Source organism: Mya arenaria, chromosome 8 (genome assembly GCF_026914265.1).
Source record: "Mya arenaria isolate MELC-2E11 chromosome 8, ASM2691426v1".
Classification (NCBI taxonomy): Eukaryota; Metazoa; Mollusca; class Bivalvia; order Myida; family Myidae; genus Mya; species Mya arenaria.
The window spans coordinates 29,373,755-29,387,494 of NC_069129.1; the positions used below are offsets into that span (position 1 = coordinate 29,373,755).

The 13,740-nt window shown below is 33.3% G+C and overlaps 1 protein-coding gene across 2 annotated transcripts; it reads left to right on the forward strand.

Moving 5' to 3' along the window:
* Positions 1-838: 838 nt before the first annotated feature.
* On the forward strand, positions 839-12,583 carry LOC128243390 (magnesium-dependent phosphatase 1-like). Of its 2 annotated transcripts, none has more exons than XM_052961145.1 (7): positions 839-929; positions 4,484-4,589; positions 5,174-5,234; positions 7,804-7,914; positions 8,594-8,701; positions 9,168-9,253; positions 10,456-12,577. In XM_052961145.1, exons 2-7 carry the CDS (start codon positions 4,541-4,543, stop codon positions 10,557-10,559), a joined length of 519 nt encoding a protein of 172 aa, XP_052817105.1. In that variant the 5' UTR covers positions 839-929; positions 4,484-4,540; the 3' UTR covers positions 10,560-12,577. The 2 variants fall into 2 exon arrangements, with proteins under 2 accessions (XP_052817105.1, XP_052817104.1); XM_052961144.1 differs by lacking the exon at positions 839-929 and adding an exon at positions 1,349-1,413 and having other exon boundaries at positions 10,456-12,583.
* Positions 12,584-13,740: the final 1,157 nt, after the last annotated feature.

Sequence of the window (13,740 nt, forward strand, 5' to 3'; positions counted from 1 at the left end):
ACTCAACAAATGGGCCTTGCCGGAGTTGGAGTATAAATAAACTTACATCATCACAAAGGCCCTGACCCTTGCAGAGGTGAAGGCACCTAGTACTGGTTAACATCCCAGGATAGGTGTGCGGTGGTTGAACCGTCACTCTGGGACCCTTCAATGTGCTAACGCCGGAACCCAGAGTATAAACTACTTACACCAACAAAGGCCCTGAATGTGAATTTGTTTAAAATTTAGACCGAGTGAAGTGGAGTACCGGGTATTAGTAACTTCTGGTGAAATGTAGATCAAGTGTTGGCAAATATTAACATTCTTGAAGCACAAGATTCGTAAACCATAATATATTTATGGTTTTTATTAGAATGTTCAACGCTCACACATATTAATCCATGTCAGTGTCAATTATGGTTCATATTGAACCCAAAAATAGATCACCAAGTCAAATGTTTGACAGCAATATTTATTGTGAATGATAAAAATAGATAGCGGTCACATTTTTTAGCAATGATTTATAGAATTGAAAATATTGTTCGACATCATGTCAGGTGAAATAGCAGGCCAGTAATCTCGGAAATACTTCACACCATAATGATATTGTGAAAGTGTAAAATCTTTACTGTTCGTTTTCACATCTTGATAACGCTGAATATATTTGCACAGACCAGTCCTCAGCATTCATTTGTATTGTGGTATTCGCATGTAAGGACATTTCATTAGTTTTACACTAGTTGAAAACCTGGGACCAAGTTGAAAACTTTATGGTGTTATGCTTCCAAAAAAACACTAAAGGGAGGTAATAGCATACGAGATTGAATTGTAATAGTAGAGTGTAACCGTTCTAATCGACTTTCTTCAATCAAGCTCGCCAAAATTGAACTTCCGGTTTTTTGCAGATAACAAATTTGACATTTTTTGCGATATTTAGTGGCTGATAGCAGGTAATTGTATATAATTAGGTCATGCTATCTGACTATAAGTATTAGTATTACTGAACTATTTCATCAGCTGAATAATGGTTATTTCGTAACCGCTCAATGCTGATCACATCGTAACTGTTGAGAAATCATATTGTAACAGTCACAGGCATCTGAATCATTGTTTGTCACTAAAATATTGTTTAAAACCATTTTGGGTACATACAATGAGAATTCGGGGAAGAAGTAATAGTGTAATGTAACCAAACCTGCATGTGTTTTTTTTTTTTTTAATTTACCCATTATCTCGCGAGTAAAGGCTGTTTTGTTCGTTTATTAATGAAAGGTAATTGATGAAATATTAGTAAGGTTGATTGTATTATTAAATACAATATTAAAAAAAAAATTAGACTGGTTTATTTGCATAAACAGAACGCAAGTCTGTGTTGAGATATTTTTGCGATTTTCAGAAACTTTATCAAATTTCTCCAACTAGATGCATGTTCAGGTGAGAATATTGGTTGCAATTGAAAGACTGAAGTTTTATCTGCATGTTGGCTGCATGTTTTTTTGCAACTTTTCGTTTGGGTGCCTTTGTAGGTGTCACATTTCGATGAAATTGGAGTTGTTTCACTTTACTCTATTTAGACAAATCGAGATTTTCTGACTTTGTAAAAGTGCCGTAATTCATAGTTATTTATGCTAGATAGTTGGTATGAGTGACCCCTTTGATGAATCTGAAGAAAAAAATTAAATATTTTAGGTTATTTTAGGTATAATGTCACTAAATTTTGTAGAGGTCAAAATTCAGCACATTCCCTTCAAGTCACTGTGGGCGGAGCTATTGAATACCAGCCAATCAGAATATACATTGAGAACTCATTTATTCAATGCTGAAAGTTCGTAAAATGCTATAGAAAATGTGAGGGGATGGTGAAAAATGTTGTCAAGCACAATAAAATATTTTAAAATAATTGTTTATTGTGTTGTACAGACGAGACTCGCCATTTTAAACAGTGTTGATTTGAAGCAGATGGTCACTGCCGATTTATAAACACAGGAAAAGTGGCGCTAACACAATCAAATACGACACTTATTCAGTAAATGTTTTGAAAGTTTATTTCTAAAATATTGATGATGAAAATTTCTTTGTAACCCACAAAAATATGTTGATGCTTTATATAGTGTTTACCTATCATGTCCACGATCTTGTCAAAATTCGCCGAAACCGCCATTTTGTCAGACCGAATTTCGGAGTTATTTTATCAATGTTCTATGTTTTATAAGTGACTTTTTAAGCAAGGGCGGTGATTTTTATTGTCATTTTATTCTAAAACATCAGCATATTAAACATTATTTTACTAAAGACAATTAAATAACAGCCAGGCTGAATGTAACATTCGTACCCAATCCTGAACGTACCAAATTAACATTCGTCCCTTACATATTTGTTTTTTGTGTATTTATTTATTTGATTGCTTCAAATGTTTAACTGTCTTTGTTTTTTTCTTCATTTTACATGATTTTTAGGAGAAATATGTGACATTGCATTAAAGATGACTCCAGTCAAGTACAATCACACTATACCACAGACAATAAGACAAATTTTAATTTTGATATTAAAACACACCCTTCTAAATTTTGAGAAAAAGACCCATTTTGTTCAAGTCTGAAAATCATGGAAAATGATTTAAATTGAGTATGAAAACAAAACAAATTCTAGGGTGAGACCTCGCCCCCCCCCCCCCCCCGTAAAAAAAAAACAACCTTGTGACAGGGGTGGACCCCTCCCACAACCACCCCCAATCGCCCCTACACGACTCATGTAGCTTGCCCTTTTCAAAACTCCACCCTGCCCTTTTCAAATCCTGGCTGGTGCACTGTGACATGATGTGAAATTTATGCTGTTTTGTCGGAATTCGGTTTGAAAGTATGCGGAACGGAATGTGGCATACAATTTGAAAAGTGACGCTCAATTGAGTAACGCTTATTGTTAGCTTGTAATTGGTGAGAATTTGAGTAATTTCTCCCAATTGGTGTCTTGGTTGCTGTGCCATATACATTCAGTATCAAATAATAGATTTAACGAGGTGCTTAGTGTACCAATTATCACCTCGTTTACTGATGGTAACCATATGACCAATTGATTTCTTGATGGTTACGTATTGACTAACAGAATGGTTAGAAATAACCAAGATTGAGCGGTTACAAAATGGAAAGGCTACAAAATGACCAGATCCCTATCAGCTTCTTGCCGAACTTAAACCATTCTCTTTCGTTGATTAGGCTCCCGTTGAGCCTAATAGACTAAGACTGATGTTTTTAGGTAAGACTAAAAAACTCAGACAGGCTCATGTTGGTTGCTAATTTGCTGCTTCGGGATAAAGATTGTAGTTGTATATCTTATCTGAAACTGTTAAATTTAAACTCATTAGTTAAGTCTTCCTGAATAGTATTAGTATATAATTTATCAAAAACACCATCTCACGTTCATTATTCACCATGATAATAAGGATGATAAAAAGGTTTTTATTTACTTATTTTACTACCCTTTTATATCTATATTTATGATATATTTTTCTTTATATTATTATGTAACATGTAAAATTTGATAACATAAAGAAAAAAATCACCAATTCTGCAGACAAATACAGACTATGACTCACAGAAACCATATATCTAGAACGATACCTGCAAAATGGAAGTCTAATGTCATCCCACAGAGCTGTGCATACAATCTTTGTTTATTCATTTACACATATGCCGACATGAACATTGCGCAATATTTTTCAACCGGAAAAATGCGTTGGTGCTCTGCTTGTATCTACGATGTATTGGGGTCAATTTGATCGTGTTTATACATTCTTGCTGGCATATATTTTTATGTAAACAAAGTCTGAATATTGTTTGTGTGCTCGGCTCTATGGGATGACATTTGACTTCCATTTTACATGTATCTTAATAGATATATGGTGTGCGTTAGGCACACGTGTTGCCTAAGCAGGATAATGCATTTTTAGTCTGAAAAACTTTGGTGAAATAAGCGGGTAGTTGGTTCGTCAAGACTCATGTCTTTTTCATTTCAGGTTTGAAATGGCATTTGTTTTCGGTAAAATTGTACTTTTTCTTAAAGATTTGTAGTAACTCTACAAGGAAAGCCCAAAATTGTAAAGTTTGGTTGAGATGTGAAAAAGTTATAGCCTCTTGAATATGGTCAGCTCGGCAAATATGAGGAAATACAGGGGCAAGTCATCACCATTTACAAAGGTTACAGAATGAAAATAAAAAATAATGTTTGAAGTTATCACTAGTAACAGTTCCCCCATCATTATTAATAAGCATGTTTGATTTTTTTTTATTATGGGGGGGGGGGGGGGCGTGGTCATAGGGGTGTGTCAAAACAACTCATCCTGCCCCTGTGTCAGGGATATGTTGGGAATTTCTTGGATGAATACTGTTGTTGAGCTGCTTTGCTAATAAGGCACCACAATGCTGGTTGTGTTCCAAACTTTAGTCTCTTTGATATTTCCCATTTTGCAATAATCTACACTAAACTATGTTGTCTTTATTTTTTGAAGGGTACCATTGCCTTGATAAACTCAAGCTTCAATATACTGAAAAGACAACTATTCAGAATGGCAAGCAACGGACCAAGAAAGCCCAAGATGGTCGTCTTTGATCTTGGTATAATTTTTAATTTCTTGTGTTGCTTTTTACAAACAATGAAACATTGTAAATTCATGTGATAGTGCCATTTTAGAAATGAATCATTCAAAAATTAATTATTTAAAGGTGTCCGAACTCTAAGGTAAAATACGGTATTCATACTTACGGGTGGCTGTTTGTGGCCGAAAAAAAGTCATCTATGACTGTACATTTTTTTGACATCGGCAATGTTTTCTTCTAACATGAAACCGTGCTTGCGCATGCGCGAATTACGGAGATTTCTTACCAATACGATTTCGAACCTGAAGACTCTTAATACGCCGAAGTAAGACTAAATAATCAGTATTAAATATGTCAGAAAAGAATGTGACCTTATGGTTTCTACAACAATTTTAACCGGCCGATTTCTGGTTTTAACCGGTCAAATAGGCCGGCGGCCGGTTCATTTAGAGAACCCTGGAATGTAGATTTTTTCATATACACTGTAACAGTAGTATAACCTTTTATAAACACTACATAAAATTCACATATTCAGTTAATGAGCGCACAGTTATGTTTTATTATTGGGTAGTTCTGATGGGGTGATATCTGCTTATTTTCAGACTACACACTGTGGCCATTCTGGGTTGACACACATGTAGATCCACCATTCCAGAAACGAAAGTATGTAAAAGTTAAGTTGACTAAGCTGTAAAACTCTATGCCAATTTCTGTTATTATATTTATTTTTATTATCATTATAAACAATTCCATTAATAAACTCCTGCAGTTTTATGTCATTCAAATTCTTAAATTTGGCATAATGTCTAAATATAATACATAATACATGTTGTTATAAAAGGATAATCAAGTACTACCCCATAAATTGCACTGAAAATAGTATGTAGGCGACTATCAATTTTGTTTAAAATAGATGTTGCTAATATTACTTCTGGTAATAACGTATCTTTTTGTAAAGCGATAACTTACATACATACATGTATTTGATGTGGTGTGCATCATTTTTTAACTGATGTGCAATTATTAAAGGTGCACTCTTACTCCCAATAAGATTTACCACATTTAATATTATTGTTTTAGTTTTCCAAAAAGGATGAATAAATGCCGAAAACAATGGTTCTCATGAAGGATACCAAGTTTCATTTGAAAGAAATAAGCATAAAACACGTTATTTCTACCTTAGGAGACTATAGTAGATCACAGTAAATCTTTTAGCATTCACCAATCATTTAATATTTTTGCGCTTTCTGCTATTAAATACACGGTTACAATCTTGTCATGAGTAATTAATATTTTCCATAAATGCATTATTAAGTAAGTAGTTAAAGGTTTATCAGTCAAAATTGATGTTTGTTATATCATACATGTGTATGTATTGATTTTGAATAAGAGTGTCACTTTAAGTACATGTGGTGATGTATTTGTTTTGTTGCTTTGTTCATTCATTAAGTGAATATTTAAGACAGTACAAGTTTATGGAAATATACTTATTATTCTTAAGAGCATTACTATAGTATCACACTTACTGATTCCTGGTAGAACCAGTCAAGTTTACAAGTTTATTTAACATTACTCAATCATGTCATAAATACATGACAAAAAGAGCATGGGTACATATACAATACCACATTATGAGGCAATACATAATGTATTGGATACCACATTATGAGGCAATACATAATGTATTGGACATAGTAATACAGAATTTCTAAATATGGATATTTCTTATGTTATTTAAACTTTGATTTATCAAACATATAAATATATTTGGAGGAAAACATAATGTTACATTCTTATACTAAATTTGTTAACAATACACTTGAGGAATTTACATAATTTTATGAATTTTATATCATCATTGGGATTGATTTTGTTTATTTTTAATTCTTTATTTAATTTCAAAACATTAGGATATTGGTACAATTGTCTGTCAATAAAACTTATTCTATATTCGGCAAAATGTCTACATTTTGATAAATAATGATTATCACCAATATTGTTTTTATCACAAAGTTTGCATTTTCTATCATTCAAATGATCATGATGATACTACAATGTATGTATAAAGAATATATTCCCAAACGATAATGAACTTCTGATTTTTGTCTGATAGTAAATCAAAATGCTTGGTTCGATTTGATTTGATAATCAATAGCAAATGGAGTCAGATTTACAAATACTGATTACATGCATGTAGAAGTCTAGCTAAATTCAAATAAAACTTGGCGAGAGTGGTCTAGTTGTAAAGGTATCCACCTCTCACCCAAGGTGTTGCCTATTCAATCTCCTCTAGGGGTACTTTCTCCTGGCCTCTCAAAATGTACACCACTACTCAGGTTCCTACCCAGTGATTCTATAAGCTTTGTCACAATCAAGTTAAAATAAACTATTATAAACTGGACTTAATACGGGTAAAATATGTGGGACATATTGGGAAAAAACATGAAAGTTAATACCCCGGTACCTTTTATGTTGTATATGATATGCTAATTACAAATTAGCATGTCTATTTCATCAGCTGTTACTACATGTTCAGGTATAAAAAATGTATGGAAATTATCATGTAAAAAAGATACATTTTGCCGATCCGATATCAAAAGACAAAGTGTAATTTGATGGTCGGTACATTGTTTCAATGTTATAAATTATTCAAAGAACAGACCAGTTGTTGCCTGAAATGAGTGTTATACTGTCATGAACTTTTAATGAAAGACTTCATTTGTCCAACTCAGCATTCTTTATCACAGTATTGGTACCATAATTGCGAACAGTCTAGTGGGTCTCAAGGTGGAAAATCTCCATTTCTTTGTTCCTTTCTTTCTAGGCTTAAATTAGTTTGATGATGTTATTTACTGAATTTCAATACCTTTCCAAATTGTATAATTATTAATAATTGACATTTATCTTTATAAAACAAATGGAATTAAGATGATGTTTTGTTATTTAATAAAAGTGCTTTTCTGAGTCTGACTGTTCATAATCAAACTCATTAGTGTGAGTTATAGAATCAGGCTCGAAAAAGTTATTCTTAAATGTTCCAAAATATCTTTAATATAACTAATAATGATAAAAGATTCGTGCCTGGCTTTAGAACAGATACTAGCAATTTGTACTGCATACATCACTTTTTACTGTCTTTGCTGGTATAGAAGCTTTCTTACATTAAAAGAAATATTTTGATATTCTGAGCATTTTTGGATGTCAGTCTATACAAACCCTGGTATATTTTCAGGTCAGGTGAAATAGTAGACCGGCATGGGAGAGTGGTGAAACCCTTCAGGGATGTGCCCAAGGTCCTGGCCAAGCTTAAACAAGATGGGTATATTATTGCAGTTGCTTCAAGGTACAACATACTTCCTAAATTCCTACATGTGTATATATATATTTACACTTACAAATGTTTAAAGTTGTAAAATAAATCATTTTAATTAGCCCTTTCAAAAATGCCTACACTAGTCTAGTAGCTTACAGGAAACCGAAAAACTCCGTAAATGAAATGTCTCACTCTATATGTTGCTTGTAACATAACGGTAGCCTTAAAAAATAAGTAAAAAAAATAAAAATGTTTCAAATTTGTGGAATTCACTTCTTATGAGAAATTTAAAACAATAAAAGGGAGATAATTGGTAGATTGAAGAGTAATCGACAATCCTGCTTGTTGTTCTTTATAGTTATTCTGTACCAAATCTGTATATATTTTTACTGAAAAACCTGTAGTTTGATGCGAATAAAGCAATTGTGGAAACCTGTTGGCTCTATATCACTTGACTCGAATTCCTCGTAGACTCGAACTTTATATAAAGGACCTATTAATATTGACTCTCTTTGTAAGCATTCCCACATTGGCTCAATATTTGCAAAGCTCAAAGTATTCTGGCTGGTCCCTGGGATATAGAGCTAATGGTTTCTGGCGATATATTAAAACTGAAGACAGTTACTGTCAGTTCTATACAGTGCACTGTATACTGTACTCACCAGCTCAGTTGGTTTGTTCAAAGTAACTTAATTTGTTGCATTTACAGGACGGCATGTACCCAGGAAGCCAACTCTTTGTGTGCTTTGTTTGACTGGGACCAATATTTCTCGTACAAGGAGATATACCCTGGATGTAAAATCACACACTTTAACAAGTAAGTCTTTGGCGATTGTTCAATTCAAAGAAATAGTGCTGCTTAAACTGCTTTCTTAGATTTAGTTGTCAGGTTTGGGAAAGGGGGCAGGGGTGTGTGGACCTTATACATTATTTGTTTATATGATGGATATATACTACATGTACATGAAGCTTTATACAAGTGGCTATACTTAAACGCTTGACCAAACAGGAAAAGGCAGCCTTCATATGTTGAAATATTTTGTAAATCTGCATTGTACTTATTGCACAGTGAGCTTGGATATAAGCTCCACCTACTGGTTGCCATTCTTAGATCAGAAAATAATGCATAAATGAAAACAACGTTACCTGTCCAATATGGTACAGCCAGACTTAAACTTACAAAAAGCTTTTTATAGAAGGCACATTCATTGTAAATGTTTTAGTTAACAGCTGACTTCTTATCATTGAAAAATGGTTCATTAAGCAAAGTATATCTATTACAGATTTAAGAAGAACAGTGGTATCGACTTTGAGGACATGTTGTTCTTCGATGATGAATACAGAAATATACGAGATCTTTCTAAAGTTGGTAGGTACTGGTTGTTTGTTCACTATGCCAGGATTTTAAAAAACATGCACACATAATTGCTAGTTTGCTATATGTTCAAAACACACTAATGATGTAAAAGGATTATTTCTTATCTTATAACTTTGCTAAAAAAATGTAAACCTTTTTTTTATGATTTTATGATTTCTCACTCCTACTTTAATTTTCAACTCTTATCAACTTAAAGATCTTCTCGTTTCCTGTGTGTATACCACGTGATAGTTGTGTCATAAATGAGCAGTCCGAAGGCAATATTTTGCTTTGAATTACCTGTGTGTATTTACTACTTTATAATTGCGTCATAAATGCATCGATGGCAGGCAATATTTTGCTTTGAATGAATACTTTTAACAAAGATAACTTTACAAAAAAAAATCACCATTTTAAATGAAACATAGTGTTTTCTACACCACTTACAGAGCCCTGCCTTTGATGTTTTACCAAAGTTTGATTAAGTGTTTATTGTCTTAAAACACTATGACAAACCTTTTCACAAAACCACTGCACTGTCAAAACATTATTTTGGAAACAGGTTTGTCAAAGTGTTTTAGAAAAGTATTCACCTAATCAAACTCAGTAAATAAAACGAAAGCAGGGCTCTTTAAGCGGTATAGATTGCCCATTGTTTCTTTAAAATGGTGAAAAAAGTTAACTTTGTTTTAAGTCTTCAGTCGAAGAAAAATGTTGCCTACCTTCGCAGCATTTCTGACATAATTTATCATGTGGTATACACACTCCGATTACAATCAGTGTTCTATGTACTTGTGTAAATAATGACACATGTAGCAAGTTTCAAAGAAAAATGAGATATTATGATAACCTTAATGATGTCAGTCAGTGTCTGCATTGAAACAACTTCATCCCTTACTATAAGTTAAGAAGCATCCAAAATATTCAAATTACACTGATTACAAAAAATGACAGACATAATAATCATGTGAAGCAAGGTCTATAACTCTAGTTGTGATTATTATGGAGTTATGCCCATTTTTGCCCCTAAAAAGGCAACAGATCAGGGTCAAAACTTGCTTGAAGTTTTGTTTTTTCATAACCCAATCATTGTTAACAGAATTTATGATATCTCTTTATTTTGTTTCCAGGTGTAACATGCTATTATATATAAAAAAAATCATAACCAAATCGTAGTTCATGGAATTAATGATATCTCTTTATTTTGTTTTTAGGAGTAACATGCTATTATATAGATGAAAACATAGGGGTTACAGAGGGAGTTATCGAAGAAGGATTCCAACAGTTTGCCGATGGCATAAAGGCCAAGAGTAGATGATGACATGACATAACATGTAGTGCCTCTAGTCTGTGATAACTGTGTTGTTGATAAAAGTTTGTGATGACATGTTGAGCTTGTTTGTCTCGTAAAGAGAAGAAGTTGATGTATCGTGATAGACTTGGTCACATTTTTATAGCTGTCATTATTTTCATTAGTGGTGCTGTGGTGCAGAAATGTTAAGCTTCACCATTATTTAAAAGAAACTTCAAAATATTCAAATGAAACTTGGTTCACAAAATGTCATGTTTCCAGAGAGCATTTAATTATTCTTGGCATCAATGGTGTTGGCATGCAAAACCTTAATCTTGTCCATGATTAAAAAAACATTCAATACACTCAAATGAATCTTGGTGCACAGGTGCAGGTATGCACAGGTATATGTATAGCAAATTTCATTACTCTGGTTTTAATGATGGATGAGTTAAACCCCTTGTTTGACAGGGAAAACCAGAGGAGTATTTGCTCAGTGGGGCTCTTGTTCTATCTTTATAACTTGTATGTACATTTATGTATGATCAGATGATGCCATTTTTTACAACATTTATTTAAAACGAATACAGATTGTTTTGTGTCTATAGAATGTTATAATTATTATTGTTTAAGATGTTCGACCGAAGTCATTGTCAAGGTTTTAAAAATACCTTACAGAGTGTATCGTTCCTATTAAATTAGTTCATACATTATTTAAAAATGTATTTATAACCTCTGGATAATAATTATATTTTAGGAAAATAAAGGCAAATGATTAAGAAGAATGAATTGTTTTTATCCCCCGCCGAAAGAATGAGTTGTTTTTATACCCCTTCTGAAAGAATGAGTTGTTTTTATTCCCCGCCGAAAGAATGAGTTGTTTTTATTCCCTGCCGAAAGAATGAGTTGTTTTTATACCCCGCCGAAAGACTGAGTTGTTTTTACCCCGCTAAAAGAATGAGTTGTTTTTATACCCCGCTAAAGAATGAGTTGTTTTTATACCCCGCTAAAGAATGAGTTGTTTTTTTACCCCGCCGAAAGACTGAGTTGTTTTTACCCCGCTAAAAGAATGAGTTGTTTTTATACCCCGCCGAAAGACTGAGTTGTTTTTACCCCGCTAAAAGAATGAGTTGTTTTTATACCCCGCCGAAAGAATGAGTTGTTTTTATACCCCGCTAAAGAATGAGTTGTTTTTTTACCCCGCCGAAAGAATGACTTGTTTTTATACCCCGCTGAAAGAATGACTTGTTTTTTCCCCTCACACCGAATAAATGAGTTGTTTTAAACCGGTGCCAAAAGAATGAGTTGTTTTAAGCCTCCCCAGGAAACGTGAACTGGATTTATTATAACTTTATATACAATCTTTTATCAACAACACGACATCACAGACTAGACCTTATAAATCACATGTATTTATTCTGGCAAAATTATATAATTCTGACATTTACTTTTATCCTTTTTACACTTGAAGTCATAAAGATATTGAAAAGGTTAAAGTGAGATCATCACATTGTGAAGGTCAAATGAATGCCATAAAGCGTTCGAAAGAACCTGATTCCCCTACCATTGATGAACTGAGAAAAATAGATGGACAATGGCACCCACTTTGCGGCTGAACTCTCACAGATTTAACGTTTTGACAACTTTATTTTATTCTTTGTCTTTGAAGGAGCCAATTTTTGCGAAAATCCATGGAAACCAGTTATATAGGACCGCTGACAAAAATTAGATCGCAGATTTATATATTAAGTTCTAAAACAAATATGCATTTTTCTTCAACCGTTTGTAACGGTTTAAGCCATAAAACATTAATTTTCGAACGGAAATATGCAAATCGGCGATCTGATCTTTTGTCAGCAATCTTTTATCATTGGTTTACTGATATTTACGCAAAAAAATGGCTCTTTCCAAGACAAAAAAAAGTTGTAAAAATTGTATAACTGTGAGAGTGCAGCTTTAATTGGCCCATAAAATTTCAAATCACCGCATTTAAACAGGCCAGATTTTATCTGTTCTAAAAGTTTAGATATTTCAATTAAGAAATTTATGACCGTTTGTTGTTGAAAAGAAATACATAAAAGCTTTAATGTATTCATTTATTTATGAAGCCCTATTGTGACTGGAAGTTTGCAATGTAATTCAAGAAGTCAAAGACTTTGTTAAAAAAATATTTTCAGACGGTCGAAAGTTTAAATCTACAAATTAAACTTCGGTACTCTGTATTTGATATGTCACACATATTAAAGATGTATACAAACTTTTAACGGCTACGATAAAGTAGGGTAAAAGGCCCCGGCTATTACTTTAGCGAATAATAATGATTTACTACAACTTCTAAAAGATTCATTTTGGAAATCGACTATTCGGTCGAAAGAATTATCGAATATTTGAATATCAATTTTGCCGTTCGTTTGCACTTCTAATAAAGAGTTTACTTGTTTGTTTGTCAAAACTCAGAATTTATGTTGCCTGTGGCTGATCCGAAGGGATTATTTTGTCCGGTGTGATCGTCGGCATCAAACTTTCGTATCCGTTCAATAATTGTTTGATCCACTTGGTATTGATATGGGATCAAAGGTCAAGGTCAGGGTGACCTTTACTAGAAAAAATCCGGGAATTTCCGATCAATTTCCTTTAAACGACTTGGTTTATGGTCTTCAAACTTGGTCAGTACATTGGTATATAACATTCCTATTTGGTTTCGGGGTCACAGGTCAAGGTGATTGTTAACCTTTACTGGAATCATTCTGGGAGCTCCTGAGAGGCGATACATCCGATTCATGGAGTTCTAGTTAATGCTGGTAAATTATCCCAAGCTGTTTTTGCATAGGACAGAGTTGTTCATTAAATTTGTAAAATGATAATTTGGGATAACCTCGTCAGCGTCGATGGCCTGCAAAATCTTTAGCCATTTATTTAAAAGCAAATAAAAATGAACCAGAAACGTTATACATATGGACATAGTGGCAATGCGTAGCAAAGCCCATAACTCTAATATATTTTAAGTAAAGCCACTACTTTTATGGAACAACAACAGCAGCAACAACAACAACGATCGTCGGCATCTGTCAGTGGTAATGCTTTGTTTAACATGAGTTTAACGTGTCGAAGTAGTAACATGCAGTATAATATGGTCTGAATTCTATGTAAGCTTATATATTTCTTCAAAAGGTTTTGTTTATAATCATTTATTTAAGCTCGATTTTGA